At 37.2% G+C, this 16,860-nt stretch overlaps 1 protein-coding gene across 1 annotated transcript in view; it reads right to left on the bottom strand.

The window, feature by feature from the left end:
- Positions 1-16,860, bottom strand: part of DCP2 (decapping mRNA 2) — a 48,917-nt gene that overhangs the window by 11,480 nt on the left and 20,577 nt on the right. Inside the window, exons 3-4 of the mRNA XM_021698927.1 lie at positions 12,879-13,006; positions 12,368-12,466 (exon numbers count right to left, since the gene is read on the bottom strand). Coding sequence (XP_021554602.1) covers positions 12,368-12,466; positions 12,879-13,006 — 227 coding nt within the window. The remainder of the gene's footprint in view (positions 1-12,367; positions 12,467-12,878; positions 13,007-16,860) is intronic.

Genomic DNA, 16,860 nt, shown 5'->3' with positions numbered 1-16,860 from the left:
GAGTCTGGAACTCTTAAAATATTAGAATACAGCAGCAGTTCCCAGTCTGTGGAAAGTACATATTGGGACCACATATGGATTTTAATCATAGCATCTACAAATCTACACGTACGCCAAGCTACAGACTAAAAATTGCCTTACACATATAAAACTATTTTTTGGGCTAGGTGCCTCAGTCGGTTAAACATCTGCCGTTGGCCCAGATCATGATCCCAGAGTCCTGGCACAGAGTCCTGCACTGGGCTCCCTGCTCAGTGGGGAGTCTACTTCTCCTTCTCCCGCTGCCCCTCCCCACCCTGCTCGTACCCTCTCTCTCTTGCTCTCTAATAAAATTTAAAAAAAAACAAACTATTTTTTAAAAATGAAAACTGAATTGTGATTAATCCTAACATTTAAATGGACAGATTCCAAAAGTACAGCTACAACCCCATGTGTGGGGGTATGGGGGTGGGGAGGTGAATGCAAAAAAACTGAAAACCAGTGAAATAGACTCATGGTTCTAAAACTGCCTTCCCTCAGCAGTGCCTCAAGGGCTGGAAGAGGAGAAACTAGGAGAACATATATCTCAGGAACTGATGTTACATCTAACCTTCACCTCTTCCCTCAACCAGAGAAACCACATTTATTCTGATTAACACACTGGGCTTCTGTATAAAGTAAAAAACCACTGGTCTCTTCTGGCCTTAAAGTTCTCCTTCAAATAACATTTGTATTACTCTGACAAAGGCCTTCCCAACTTCACCCCCACCAATCAAAAAGGCTTTGAATTCTCAGTGGCTAGAACCCACTGTAGATCTTTTACACATCCCCAGTTCCTCCCCTTTCCTCTGGTTTCAGCATCTCTTAACCAACCAGTGGGACAGAAGATGTTAAAACACATGGACAGGCCTGAATCTCTTACAACGTACAGGTATGAAGGAGCTATTTCTACTCATTGTCTCTTCCCTCTCTGTCAGTTCATGTACCTCTTTCTACATTCCTCAAAAAAGGCACAGCTATCCTTCTCCCAGACATGTGTAGTTTAGGACTCCCAATTTAAGCTCCTCCATGACACCCAACTCGTTTCTGTCACCCTTTCTGTAAGCCCCTAAGTATGCTAAACCTCCTATTCTTCATTAAAAAATGAAAAAATTTAAAAACTAGGTGAAGGGTGCCTGGGTGGCTCAGTCGTTAAGCATCTGCCTTCAGCTCAGGTCATGATCCCAGAGTCCTGGGATAGAGCCCAGCAGGAAGCCTGCTTCTCCCTCTCCCACTCCCCCTGCTTGTATTCCGTCTCTCACTGTCTCTGTCAAATAAATAAATAAAACCTTAAAAAAATAAATAAAAACTAGGTGAATATACTCAAAAAATGTTCTGTGGTATATAGAAAATGAGAAACATTATTTGTATTTCCTACTTCTGGAAATGTCAGACTGGGTATCTAAGTACATATGTGGTATTGAAAAAAAGGAAGTTCTCTTGTCCTATGTTTCTTTATATCTACATCAGGTATTGTAGGTATACAGAGAAACCGTCTATTAAAGGTGGTCAGTGACATTCAAACACAGCAAAACTATGTATCTTTTCCAGAACAACATTCTGAAGCTCAGTGACAGAGGTTTCATACCTCCCCAAATCTTAACATTTATATACACAAGACAATGTAATTAAAACCATCATGTGGATTTATTTTGCAATGCATATATGCTATCTGATGTTTGCATTAAAGCAAAATCCAGATGCTTTAGTTTTCCTTTTACTTAAAACAAAGGTCTACTCTACTGCTTGAGACAGAGCTTAAAAACATTTTTGATTATAAATCAACCTTAATGGATATTAGATTTATAACAATTAAGACTGGGGCACAAAAAAAAAAAAAAAAAAAAAAAAAGGGAAACCAAAAAAAAAAAAAAAAAACTGGGGAAAAAAAAAAAAAAAAAAAAAAAAGACTGGGATACCTAAACAGGAAACTGCTTCTCTTCATCAAAGGGAAGACATAAACCACAAGACATTCACAATACAATCCAGAATATATTGGAAAGTCCTATCTATCAATTAGACAAGTAACCCAACTTTTTAAAAATGGGTAACATATAAGTGGGTACTTAATCAAGAAAACATTCAAATGGCCAATAAGAACATGACAATGTGCTTAAAATCCTTAAACTTCAAGAAAAAAACAAATGAAAAATACAATGATAAAGCATTACATTCCCATCAGAATGGCTAAATTTTTAACTGAGATATAATTAACAGATAACATTCTTATATTAGTTTCAGTACAACACAATGATTTGATATTTGTATATACTGTAAAATGACCATAAGATTTTCTGTACTTTTACTGATATATAATTGACAAATATCACTGTATAAGCTTAAAGTGTACAGCATAATGCTCTGACTTACATATATTGTGAAATTACCACCTTAAGTTTAGTTAGCAACCCTTGCCTCATATAGAGTAAAAAGAAAAGGCAAAGGGATTTTTTTTTCCTTGTGATGAGAACACTTAAGATCTACTCTCTCAACAACTTTCATATATATCATACAGCAGTGGTTACCTATAGTCATCATGCTGTATATTACACCCCTATTACCAAGCTATAATGGGAAGTTTGCACCTTTTGACCATGTTCCTCCAATTCTCCCTAGCCCCCATCCCCACTTCTGGGCACAACAAATGTGATCTCTTTTTCTGAGACTGGTTTTTTGTTTTTTCTTTTTAGATTCCACATATAACTGAGATCATAAAACATTTATCTTTCTCTGACTTATTTCACTTAGCATAATGCCCTCATGGTCCATACATGTTGCACAAATAGCAGGATTTCCCTGATAATGGCTGAATAATATCCATTTTGTGTGCAGGTGTGTGTATGAATATATACACCCCACAACTTCTTTATCAACTGTCAATGGACACTTAGGTTGTTTCCATTTCTTAGCTACTGTAAATAATGCTACGACCATGGCTACAGTATCTTTTCAAATTAGAGTATTAGTCTCTTTTGAATATATTCCCAGAAGTGAAATTCCTGGATCATATGGTAGTTCTATTTTTTTGAGAAACCTCCATACTGTTTTCCACAGTGGTTACACCAGTTTACAATCTCACCACCAGTACAAAACAGTTCTCTTTTCTCCACATCCTTACAACATTTGTCATTTATCTTTTTGATAATCAGGCCATTCTAACAGGTGTGAGGTGATATCTCATCATGTTTTTTTTTCTCTCATTGCGGTTTTGATTTGCAATTTCCCTAATGACTAGTGTTACTGAATATCTTTTCATCTACCTGTTGGTCATTTGTGTATCTCCCTTGGGAAAATGTCTATTCAGGTCTTTTGCCCATTTTTAATTGGATTACTAGGGGGTTTTTTGCTATCGTGTTTTAGGAGTTCTTTATATGTTTTGGGTATTAACCCCCAAAATAGTTTGCAAATATTTTTTTCCATCCTATACGCTGTCTCTTTGTTGATGCTTTCTTTTGCTGTAGCTTTTCAGTTTGATGTAGTCCCACTTTTTTTTTTTTTTTTTTTTAAGATTTTATTTACTCATTTCAGACACAGAGATACAGAGAGAGAGAGAGAGCATGAGCAGGGAGGGAGGGAGAAGCAGGCGCTCCACTGAACCAGGAGCCCAACTTGGGGCTCAATCCCAGGAGGCAGACGCTTAACCATCTGAGCCATCCAGGTGCCCCGTCCCATTTGTTTTTTATTTTGTTGCTCATGCTTTAGGGATCACATTAAAAAAGCATTGCTAAAACCTATGTCCATGAGCTCTTTTCCTATATCTCCTTCCAGAAGTTTCATGGTTTTAGGTCTTACATTTAATTCTTTCATCCATTTTGAGTTAATTTTTATGAGTGGTATTAAGACAGGGGTCTAGTTTCATTCTTTTGTCAATGTCTAATTTTGCCAGCACCCTTTACGGAAGAGACCATCTTTCCTCCCTTGTGTTTTCTTGGCTCCCTTGTGAAACATTAGTTGACCGTACATGCTTGGGTTTATCTCTGGGCTCTCAATTCTGTTCCACTGATCCATTTTTTTGTTTTTAGGTCACTACCATGCTGTTTTGATGACTAAAGCCTTATAAGTACAGCTTGAAACCAGAAGTGTGATGCCTCCCACTTTGTTCTTCTCAGGATTGCTTTGGCTATTCGGGTCTTTTATGGTTCTGAACAAATTTTAGGACTGTTTTTTCCTGCTTCTATAAAAAAATGCCATTGAATCTTGATACGGATTGAACAGAATTTATAGAAGGCTTTTACTAGTATTGACATTTTTTTTTTTTTTTTTAAGATTTTATTTATTTACTTGACAGAGACAGATACAGCAAGAGAGGGAACACAAGCAGGGGGAGTGGGAGAGGGAGAAGTAGGCTTCCTGCTGAGCAGGGAGCCCGATGCGGTGCTTGATCCCAGGACTCTGGGATCATGACCTGGGCCAAAGGCAGACACTTACGACTGAACTACCCAGGCACCCCTAGTATTGACATTTTAACAATATTAATTCTTCCAATCCATAAACATGGAATAAAATTGTTGAATTTCTCATGTAGGCCTGGATAACCAGAACTCTCATATGTAGGTGGTAGGAATGTAAATTGGTACAATCACCCAGAAAACTACTGGCAATAGGTTTGCATCTTCTTTATGACCAAGTCACACCTAGAGCAATAAAAGCTTAATAATTACCTCAACAAAGACAGACAAGAATATTTACAACAGTTTTATTAATAATAGCCAAAAGTGGGGTGCCTGGGTGGCTCAGTCAGTTAAGCATCTGCCTTCGGCTCGGGTCATTATTGGGTCCTGGGACTGAGCCCCACACCAGGCTCTCTGCTCAGCAGGGAGTCTGCTTCTCCCTCTCCCTCTGTGCTTGCATGCTCACTCTCTCTCTCAAATAAATAAAGTCTTGAAAAAAATAATAATAGCCAAAAGATGGATACAATCCAGTGCGTAAGAGATAAAGCACTGTATCTATCTGTACACTGGAATACTAAAGAGCAAAAAAAAAAAACCCAACTACTGATATATGCAACAATATAAAGGAATCTCACAGACTTATATCGATCCAAACACACAAAGTAACGCAAAATCCTTTTAATATGTAGCTCAAGAACAAGCAAAACTAATCAATGGTGATAAAAGGCAAAGTAGTGTTTCCCTCCAGGAGGTGTGAGAAAACTGTGTATCGACTGAGAAGGGGCAGGAAAGAATCTTCCGAGGTGTTGGCAATATTCTATATCTTGATCTGGATAGTAGTTTCAGATATATACATACATAAAAATTATTAAACTGTTCTGATTAGCTTCCTTCCTTGAATAGTATTTATAATCAGAAATAAGTATACACACCTAGTCATGTAAGTCTGTATGTGAGAAACTATGCTGAAAGTAAATAGTATATCTAAGTTCCTTGTGAGCTAAACCTGTTAACTTTGTGTTACAAATAGTATCTAACTAAATACATGCTTAATAAAATAAGTATTGAGGGGCGCTTAGGTGGCTCAGTCAGCTAAGGATTGAGCCCCATTGTCAGGCTCCTTGCTCAGTAGGGAGCCTGCTTTTCCCTCTCCCCCTGCTTGGCGCTCCCCCTTGTGCTCGCTCTCTCGCTATGTCTCTGTCAAATAAATCAGTAAAATCTTAAAAAAAAAAAAAAAAAAAAAGTATTGAAGACAACTGAGGAACTTTTTCAAATTAAAGGAGACTGAAGATATGTAATAACTAAATGCAAACACAATGTCTGAGCCTGGAAGAGAATCCTGTCTGGGGAAGGGGATTGAAACTGCTGAAAAGGACCATAGTGGGGCAATTAGGAAATGTGAACATTAAATGCCCATTAGATAACAACACCTCCCGATGTTAAATTCCTGAATTTGACAATTACACTGAGATTACATAAGAGAACTTCCTAGTTCTTAAAACTTATATGCAGAAGTATTTTGGGATTAAGGTGCAGGATGTCTGCAATTTACTCCTAAATTATTCAGCAATAATAATAAAAACCAAGGGATATCTGGGTGGTATAGTCAGTTAAGCGTACGACTCTTGGTTTTGGTTCAGGTTGTGATCTCACGGTCATGAGATCGAACCCCGTGTGAGGTTTCACACTCAGCTTGGAGTCTAGACTCTCCCTCTGCTTCTCCCCACCATGTGCTTATACACACACACACACACGTGCACGCTATTTCTCTCTAAAATATATAAATAAATCTTTAGGGGAGCCTGGGTAGCTCAGTCAGTTAAGCGTTTGACTCTTTATTTCGGCTCAGATCATGATCTCAGGGTCATGAGATTGAGCCGTGCATCAGGCTCCATGCTCAGCAGGAAGTCTGCTTAGGATTCTCTCTCTCTCTCTCTGCCCCTCCCTCCCTCCCGCTCCTGTGTGCTCTCTAAAATAAATAAATCTTTTTTAAAAAATAAAATAAAAACTGGGGCACCTGGGTGGCTCAGTTGTTTAAGTGTCTGCCTTCGGCTCAGGTCATGATCTCGGGGTCCTGGGATCAACCCCTGCATCAGGCTCCCTGCTCAGAGGGGAGTCTGTTTCTCCCTCTCCCTCTGCCCCTCTCCCGCCACCCCCACTTGTGTTCACTGTGCTCTCTCTCTCAAATAAATAAGTCTTTAAAAAATAAAATAAAAACCACATGCACATATATAGCAAACGTAATAAACCAAATATGGCAAAATATTAGCAGGCGAATCTATTCTTTGTGTTATTTTGCTCTATACTACTTGAAATTATCTCAATATTAATACCTTTAGTGCATTCAAATATGTACTGTGTGCTTAGTAAGTTAACAGCTACCATCCTATGCATGGGCTTCAGAAATTAATAGAGCAAGCACTGCTCTTTAAGGAGCTCAGTCTAAAGAAAATAATTGTAATAGGACATACATGCCAAGAGGTAGCGGGTACTATGGGAATACATAACTAAGCTCTGGGTTAAGGTGAGGTGTGAGTTGTGAAATGGGTGGTTATCTGGAGAAGGTGTCATGGACAGCATCCTATTCCGCTGGATACACCTGAGCTGGGACTTGAAAGATGAATAGGAGTTTGCCAGGTAAGAAGAAAAAGGCATTCCATTTAGAGAGATGGGAATGGCTATAGCTGGAATCATATGGGAGGAAGTGGTACAATAGGAGGCAAAATAAAAAGAGCCATCAGCGCTAAACACAGGCAGCTTCAAACCCTGTACAACCAAACTTATAACAAGTATAATAAAGTAAAAGATATAATCTCTCAATTCTAGAAGTGATAATAATTGATTTGCCTCTAAAGTTAGGAATCCACTCTCATCATACTTACTGGGAAAAGTGTTTAGTAGCTCACTTACACATAAAGATACCAAAGACAAAAATTTTAATACCATCTTCTGTGGATCAAATTCATTTCTGTATTATAATACTTAATTTTCCTGGCACATAAAAAAGCATTCACTTCTCAAATGATATCAGATAAAAATCCCTAAGTAAGATTTAAAAATGTGCTATTCAAAAAGCACCAGCACAGGCAGATAATGAAATCCTCTACCTACTATCTAATGTCCTTCTATAAACTTATAGGAAGAGGTAGACTAGATCTACCAACAGTTCCTCTGTAGGAATTCTATCAAAATTAAATCACAATACACAGGATTAAATGCATAATGTCAGTTTCATTACAATAAAATATATTGTTTTGCTAAGTAAAAACACCAAAATAAATCCTGAAACAAGTGAACTGCCAAGTATCATTTGCTTGTGCAACAACTGATGTTTCACCACCACTAACAATAAAAATATACTGAGGTTATCCTAACGCATCCTTTTAAGAATATCTAGAAAACATTTTTCACATCTTTGTCCTAAATCTACTTCACTGAATAAAAGTAATCAGAACCCAATTAAGAAAGGTGAACCGAGAGGTCAAGGATTGGCAACTACTAAGGAAGACGGCACTAAGCTTTCTATTGACAATTATTCATACCTTGTCCCTGAGAAGGCTGCCACTGCTTCTTTCAGTTCAGCCCACATACACAGCCCTTAAAAGATGGGTCAGCTTCTGCTATAACAAAACACTCCTGGACAGCCACATGTAATGAAATAATAACAGTAACATAACTATAATAAACCAAATTAATGTCATTAGCAACTGAAAAGAAGGGTAAGCACCCATGACAGAACTGCATAACTTAAAAGTCCAAGAAAAAGTGTTGAAGGCATCAGCCTAAGTCTAACTAATGGCAGCTAAAAAAATTAGGACAGAACTCCTCCTTATAGGTTAATACAAGTGAAAATTAAAAGGAACATTGTTTTTTTCAGAGAAGTTTGTGGTAATATCCCAATCTGGTTTTAAACTGAAATTTAACATAGATGGTACGTCCCACCCCTACCACCACCAAACAGTACTGCAGTACCACCAAGTGGCAGAAGGACACACTACAAGTCTAGGACTGCTAGTTGAATACTTTTCATTACTCAAAATGGCAACTGCTATGAACTAAACTTTGTCTCACCAAAATTCATGCTGAAGGCCTAACACAAATGTGACTGTATCTGGAGACAGGGTCTGTGAGGAGGTGATAAAGGTAAAATGAGGTCATAAGGTTGGGGACCTAATCCAATAGGGCTCATGCCCTTATATGAAGAGGAAGAGACATGGCACACTCTCTGCACTCACAAAGGCACCCAGGAAAGACCACATAAGCACACAGTGAGAAAGCAGCCCCTGCAAGCCAGAATGAGAGCCCTCACCAGGAATCTTACCAGCAGGCACCTTGATCTTGGGACTTCTCAGCCTCTAGAACTAGGAGGGATAAATTTCTGTCGTTTAAGCCACTCAGAATGTGGTATTTCATTATGTCTGCCTGACTGAACTAATAAAGCAATGCTCAACTTTAATCCTAAAACTTTTCTCTCTTTATAACAGAGGTAATCATCTAAAAATCAGATATAAAAGTTAAATTCTCATCCCAAAATGTACAAAAATTAAAGACAAGTTTTCTTCTGACAAGTTCCTTTATCAGCTAAAAGAGGATGTTTCTTAGATCAGAAAGGTTAGAAGGATTAATTCTTATTATCGAAAGGAAAAAAATCTTTCCCTGAAATTAAGAGAATATGGTTCTGAAGAATATCTGTGCTCTCCTCAGAGCAAGACAAAAACTCTAAAACGGGGGGAAAAAAATCATGATTCAAATCAGAAAGGTAAATATTATTAGAAAATACATATACTTAAAAATCACAAATTCCTTCCGTTTTCATCTATGTGTTTAGAAATGCCATTTACAATATTCCTTGACTGCCTATACTGTAGTAGTCGGGAACACAGACTCCGGAACCAACCGCCAGGGTTTTGCATCCCTGTTCTGCTGCTCACTGTGAGACCTTGGTATGTTACCAAACTGCTCTGTTTCAGTTCCTCTCCTATAAAGTGGAGACGATCATCTTCCGTAATGGCTGTATCCCTCCCCACAAGACTCTCTATAGCATCCTATCATCCATTCTCCCACTCCCCCTGCCCTAATAAATTTTATTTACTTTCTTACAAACTATGGTGATCTATAATCATTACTGAAATTAGCACCACATGAATCGGACAATCCTTTACCTTAGTATCCCAGAGCAGAAAACAAACAAGTAAGATAAACTAAAGTGAAAACTGGGTGCCTCAGCTCACAGGTTAACTGCCTCTGCCCCTCTCTCCCATCCCCTCCCCCAATACCTTATTTCTGCATCATCCTCTTTATAATATAGTGTATAAAACTGGTCAGAAGAAAGGTTCTAGTGGTAGATGTAGATAATCCCTTGGGCATGGGATACTTCTCTTCAGTTTTGCAAGTTTAAATATTTGATTTCCTCCAAGTTCCCTCAAAAAGATCCAATTACAGAGACAGCTGATCTCACCAAATTTAGTCCAAATTTAGCCTGTTTCCTAGTTAACATAGTGTCTTTTCTGGACCCAGACAATTACCTTACTGCTATAGGACTAATCTAACTCTATGTACAGAACTACACATCAATTCCTCTAAGTAGGATGCTATGATTTCTATTTTGTCCTTCCTTTTGAGCAAGAGAACCACAAAGTTTGAGGACATAAAAGGGAGACTTTACAACTGCTCCATTTCATCTCCTACCATATACAAAAAGGAAAGGGCAAGCTTAGAATATGTGTCAATTTCTCACCTACTACCTAAACAGCTTTCAATTTTAAGAGGTATGCATAAATAAACCTTCACTTACCTGCATAAAATGGCTTTGTCTATAAGCTGTTCAAAACACTTACTTAGATAAGCTGTTGCATACTAAATTTAAAATGCAGCACTTTTAATCATTTTTAAATCCTACTCCAAATAACCACTAATGGTTTTTCTGTGTTAAATAACTACTAGTAGTTTATAAGAATTTTAATTACTATCACTCACTAATAATTACATCCAAATTCAAACCAGGTGGTGAACACTGCTGCAGGAAAAAATGAGTCATAAATAAATAAATAAATAAATAAATAAGGCAACAGTTCCAAATGAGGTATGCCACAAAATCCATATTGCCATCTCAAAAATATCTCAAAGTTAACCACTAACACCTTAGATTTTAAAGATACTTCCAGTTATGAACCCTTTAAATAACTCTTCTTAACAAATGTGTATCTCACAGAGAAATTAAGTGACTTACCCAAAGCCTCTAGGCTACTGACTAACATATATGAGAACTATAACGGAACAAAAATCTTTCAACTCCTAGACTAGTTTTCTTTCCGTTGTATTATGCTTCTTTATAGCTCAACATCTCAAATTTCAAGGGTAAGATGTAATGTGGTAAGTGACAAGGAACTGATAAATAAGAATACAGTCCACAATGTATTACAGGTACTACATAATTAATGCCAAGCAAATGTCTAGACAATAACTTATTAAAGTTCCAAGACTATTATAGGGTAGAGCTCACTGATTAAATTTTTAAATAAATGGAATTTTAATTAAGAATGAGCTTTAGAAATTATCCACTCTACAGAATGGCGAGAATCAAAAAGACAAGAAACGGCAAGTGCTGGTGAGGATGTGGAGAAAGAAACCCCCATGCATCTGTTGGTGGGAATGCAAACTGGTGCCACCATTGTGCAAAACAGTATGGAGGTTCCTTAAAAAATTAAAAATAATAATACCACATGATCCAGTAATTTCACTACTAGGTATTTATCCAAAGAATACAAAAACACTAATTTGAAAAGGTATATGCACCCCTATGTTTATTATAACACTATTTACAACAGCCAAGATATGGAAGCAACCTCAGCACCCACTGACAGATGACTGAATAAAGATATGGTGTATACACACACACACACACACACACACACGAATATTACTCAGCCATAAAAAAGAATGAGATCTTGCCATTTGCAACAACATGGATAGCATCTAGAAGGTATCATGTTAGGTGAAATAAATCAGACAGAGAAAGACATTACCATATGATTTCACTTATATGTGGGATCTAAAAAAACAAAACAAACAAAAAGCAGAAACAGAGCCATAAATAGAGAACTGATGGTTGCCACAGGGGAGGGGGTTAGGTGATGGGCAAAATGGATGAAGAGGAGTGGGAAGTACAGTACATTCCAATTATGGAATGAATAACTCAAAAGGATGAAAGGTAGAGTATACTTAGGGAATACAGCCAATGGTATTTTAATAACAGTGTATGATATCAGGTGCTGGATACAGAGCTAGTTGGTGGCAATCCTTCAGAAAAAAGGTGTTTTGAGCTGGGTCTAGATAGGATTTGAATAGGCAGGAAGAAGAGAGAACTTTCCAGTTAGGGAAATAATATAAGCAAAGTTTAGAGGCTGAAACAAAGCAGTCAAATTCAGAGACAGAGAATAATTCTCTTGACTGAGAATAAAGGCAAATAAATTTAGGGATAGCTAAATTTTGCGTTGGGGTAAGGGAAGGAGTTTCAATACTTAAAAGAATTAAACTTCATCTTATAAGCAATATGAAGCTAGAGAAGGTTCTGAGCAACAAATGTAAATTTCTTAGGAAAGCCCAAATTGTGTACTTGTCTGGAAGCCAAGACTATAAACATAAAACAAGCACTGTAATTGCCAAAATGTTTTACCAATTATAAATCCATCTAAAAAAAACAAAGGTAGAGAATATATCATCAAAATAGAAAGGAGTTAGAGATAACAATTAAAAATGGGCAAAAAAGAAAATGGAAACAAACTAAGGGAAGAATGATAGATATGGACAAAAGAATCACTATAAAAGATAAGTTATTTCATGCAGTCAAGTTTTAGAAAGAGGATTAGATGGTCCAAACAATAAATCTCCATGGCTAAAAAAGCACACTCAAAGCATAATCACCGAATGTTACTAGGTTTCAAACTGCAGTAACTCACCTCTCTAGCAGCACAATCATGAGGAGCTTCTTCTTTATTTACTTTTCCTTTTGGAAATCCCCAGCCTGATTTTGCTAGATACCCCTGAACCAGTAGTACCTATAAAAACGAGCAGAGGTAAAAATAAAACTTGCCATCCTTTCCCACACTCCTTTCTAAATGTCAAAGGTGTCTTTCTCCTTACTTCAAGTAACTGTCATCACCAATAATTTTATACAGTACTTGGTTTTAGTATCTTCCAAGAGTCTGACTCTACTACTACTAGTGTGGAGAAAGGCATTCTGACCATTTTAAAGTACTTCTTCAACAATTAAATGACTTTTTTTTTTCAATAAGTCATACAAGTATAAAATAGTAAGACCCAGAATGCAGACAAAATATGCAAAATTTGGCCTTTTAGCAATAGAAAAGTCTATTTTAAAACCTCAGTTCAGAACAAAATAACACAAAAATTTCACTAATAAGATGAAAACAGCTGATCATTGCACTAAAAATCTTTTATTACACTCACATTTTCAAGTGTCTCATCAAGAATAATTGCACCATAGGTTGGTACTCCCATTTTATATTCCTTCCATTCATCCAAAATTTTTTCCACATCTTCACCTTGAGGCAGCAAAAATGGACAATGACTGAAGAGTATACATAGTGTTAAGGAAGCTCTTTTCTCTCTAAATACAGCTTGAGTACTTATTATATACAGACAGAAACCTATTTAAATCAACTATGAATTTTATATTAAATTACTCAAGTCTTCACCTAAGTTCTTCCTTGCTTTTTCTCCCACATTTGTTTTCTCCTGAACAAGTCATTGTTAACTCTCTCTCAAAAATAAATAAAATCTTAAAAAAAAAAATTACAGAGAAAGATAAATCTGGGCATTAAGGAAAGAACAGCTTCTTTCAAAAGAAACTGGGCATGGCCCCCCCACCCCATACTGGGCAGTGTAAAAACTTATTTTTTAAGTAAATAAAACCTAAACCTGTAAAGTATATGGTCAGGCTTCCAATTCTCCATGTTATCAAATGCCTCATCACTACAACACTGTTAATTATGAAAAATATGAGAAAAATTATAATTTATGAGTGTTTCTCAAACGAAGGACATATTCTTAAGGGTCCTCAAGTCCTCTATGAAAACATATATTCTGTGTTTTTATTTTGATGTTAACCTAAAAACATGTAATATGAGCATATTTTCAATCATCTGGATGACCACATATATCAAGTACTACAACTTGATTTCAGAGACCATACTGATACTAGTACTACTTTAGCTGCTGTGGGCTACCAAAAACAGAAGAAAGCTAATACACAAATGATGCATTAGGGTCAAATGATATCCCAGCACAATATAAAAAAGGTTTCTTAACAGATATAGAAAAGAAAGGTGGTGCAAAAACTGGTAGTACAGGCACATCAAAATATCCTCAAAGAAGCATTATATTCACATTGTGACTGGCAGCTAGTCGGTTTAAAAAAAAACATTTTAAGTTCTATAAGCTTTGTATTTAAAATTTTATTTTGGTTTTATATTTGTAGTAAAAACTACAGAGGCCTTCAAAGAGCCCAAAGAAGTCAACCATCTATGACAACATTGTAATTAAGACAGGAACTAGGTTAACCTCAATATAATTAATATAATCTCAATATAATGCTTTCAACTGGGGAAGAGAGAAAAAAGGAATAAAGTTTGGATACAACATCAACCATTCCATGAAGCCCTACAATTCTCTACGGGCTTGCTAACATTGTGGAAAGGTACTTCCCAATAATAGTCGGGCTTTAAATGTTTACTAAAGGGGTGCCTGGGTGGCTCAGTTGTTACGCATCTGCCTTCGGCTCGAGTCATGATCTCAGGGTCCTAGGACCAAGCCCCGCATCAGGCTCCCTGCTCAGCGGGGAGCCTGCTTCTCCCACTCTCACTCCCCCTGCTTGTGTTCCCTCTCTTGCTCTGTCTCTGTCAAATAAATAAAATCTTTAAAAAAAAAAAAAAGTTTACTAAAACCCTTATGTGTTTTACAATCATCACAGGTTTTTGTGAATCTACATATAAATTTTAAATAAATGTTTATTTCTTCCATTAAAAGCTTTACCAGAGGTGCCTGGGTGGCTCAGTCGTTAAACATCTGCCTTCGGCTCAGGTCAAGATCCCAGGGTCCTGGGATTGAGCCCCGCATCGGGCTCCCTGCTTGGTGGGAAGCCTGCTTCTCCTTCTCCCACTCTCCCTGCTTGTGTTCCCTCTCGCTGTCTCTGTTTCTCTCTCTCGTCAAATAAATAAATAAATAAATCTTTAAAAAAAAAAAAAAAAAGCTTTACCAGAGGAAAACATAAAAATACACCAGGAGCAGAGATAACTCCTAACAGTTCAGAGTAGGATACTTATCCAGTTATTCCTCTTTCTTTTATCTACAATGTTCCTAATAATCTCAAGGTATATCACTGTCTCCACAAAGCAGTGGAGAAAGATTTAACAAGAGAAATTATAAATGAACTGACTTAATTTTGGAAATCATTTACATTCTTCATTTTCCCATTATTTCTACCCGAAAACCACCACAAAATGAGTTGACTGAACCATCCAACTACAGTTCAAGATATACTTGGAATTAACACTGAAAAGAACCTGTTAAATATTTGCTCAAGGGGACGCCGGTGTGGTTCGGTTGGTTAAGCATCTGCCTTCGGATTGGGTGATAATCCCAGCGTCCTGGGATGGAGTCCCGCATCAGGCTCCTTGCTCAGTGGTGAACCTGCATCTCCTGCTGCCTGCCTCTCTCTCTCTGACAAATAAATAAAATCTTAAAAAACAACAACAAAAAAACTTGCTCAAGGCCACACAATTAGCAAGTAACAGAACCCAGTCCAACATGGTATCAATTTCCCCAATGACAACTTTTCAATCATCCTCCATACTTAATAGTACATACAAGTAATTCAATTCAGGGGCGCCTGGGTGGCTCACTCTGAGTGTCTGCCTTCAGCTCAGGTCATGATCCTGGGGTCCTGGGCTAGAGCCCCCCTCCTTGGGCTCCATGCTCAGTGGGGAGCAGGCTTCTCCCTCTTCCTCTGCCCCTCCCCTCTGTTCGTGCTCTCTCTCAGATAAACAAAATCTTAAAAAAAAAAAAAGTAATTCAACTCAAACATGGGAATGGAAACTTTTTAAATACCATTTTTATTTAATGAGATAAGGTATTTAATTCAAAAAATCCTTTAAGACACACTAATGTTATCATTTCTAATTTTTACTAAAATTCTTGACTATTGTATTTTCTTAAACCCCAAATTATTTTGATTCTTGAATCTGAGTTACTAGGCCTTTACACGGTACAGCTGACACTTGAACAATACGGGTTTGAATTGCATGGATCCACTTATATGCAGATTTTTTTTCAGTAAGTACAGTACAAAACTGTAAATGTATTTCTTCTTCCTTATGGTTTTAATAACATTTTCTTTTCTCTAGCTTTATTGTGAGAATACAGTATATAATACATGTCACGTGCAAAATAGGAGTTAATCAACTATTTTATTGGTAAGGTTTCTAGTCAACAGAAGACTATTAGCAGTTAGGTTCTGGGGAGTCAAAAGTTATACACACTTTTTATTACAAGGAAGGTCAGGACCCCTAACCCCCATATTGTTTGAGGGTCAACCGTAGTTCTAAAAGATAGGTTACACTGATTAGACAAAGAATTTGAAGCACATGTCCACTTGTATTATATACATTCTTTAAAAAAAAAAAATCCAGTATTTTTTTTTACCTTCTCTTTTTATACTAACATTTTTGCATAAACATGAAAAATCTGCTCTAAGCATAAACAATCATTTAGACGGTAATCTCCCTCCAAATTCCTACCATTATCTTGGATGATACAAATTTCCTCATGGACAACTCATCTCAAGCTCTAGCCTCAGTTCCTTGTATTCCTTGTCCTATCCATTCCCACTTCTCAGCCCAATTCCCAAAGCAACATTCTAGACCTTGCTATCACTGTAACTATTCCAGCAATTTGGTCGGAAACAAAACGTCATGACCATAATCTTCTACTGCATTCTTCTAATTACTCACACTGTACCACCACTCTACATCAATCTTTGTATTCCTTTCTCTGCATTAACACCCTGCTGCTTTTTTTTCTGCCCCAAACAATATGGCCCACCACTTTAATCAACCTCTTAGCAATATCCAAAATCCCTTTGCCCCATTGTTCTCTGAACATAGCTCCCTAGCAAAACTTCAACCCAGCATGCCCAGTTCTATACCCACCTTGCGGAGTACTGAAAACAAATCACAAGACTACACACAACTTATAAAAAAAGAAAATTCTTAACAGAAAAGATCCACAATTTGCCCAAGCTTCCACGGCAAGTAAATGGCAAAGATGGGATGCTAACCCAAGGAATGTGGCTCCAGAACTCATGCTATTAACTTTTACTCTATGCCCTTCAGTACCCTATCATAACTTACCATACTGCACTAACAATTTCCTT

The sequence above is a fragment of the Neomonachus schauinslandi genome, chromosome 7, assembly GCF_002201575.2.
Source record: "Neomonachus schauinslandi chromosome 7, ASM220157v2, whole genome shotgun sequence".
Lineage (NCBI taxonomy): Eukaryota > Metazoa > Chordata > Mammalia > Carnivora > Phocidae > Neomonachus > Neomonachus schauinslandi.
The sequence above is the reverse complement of the archived record's forward strand: the minus strand, read 5'-3'. Positions and strand labels throughout refer to the sequence as shown.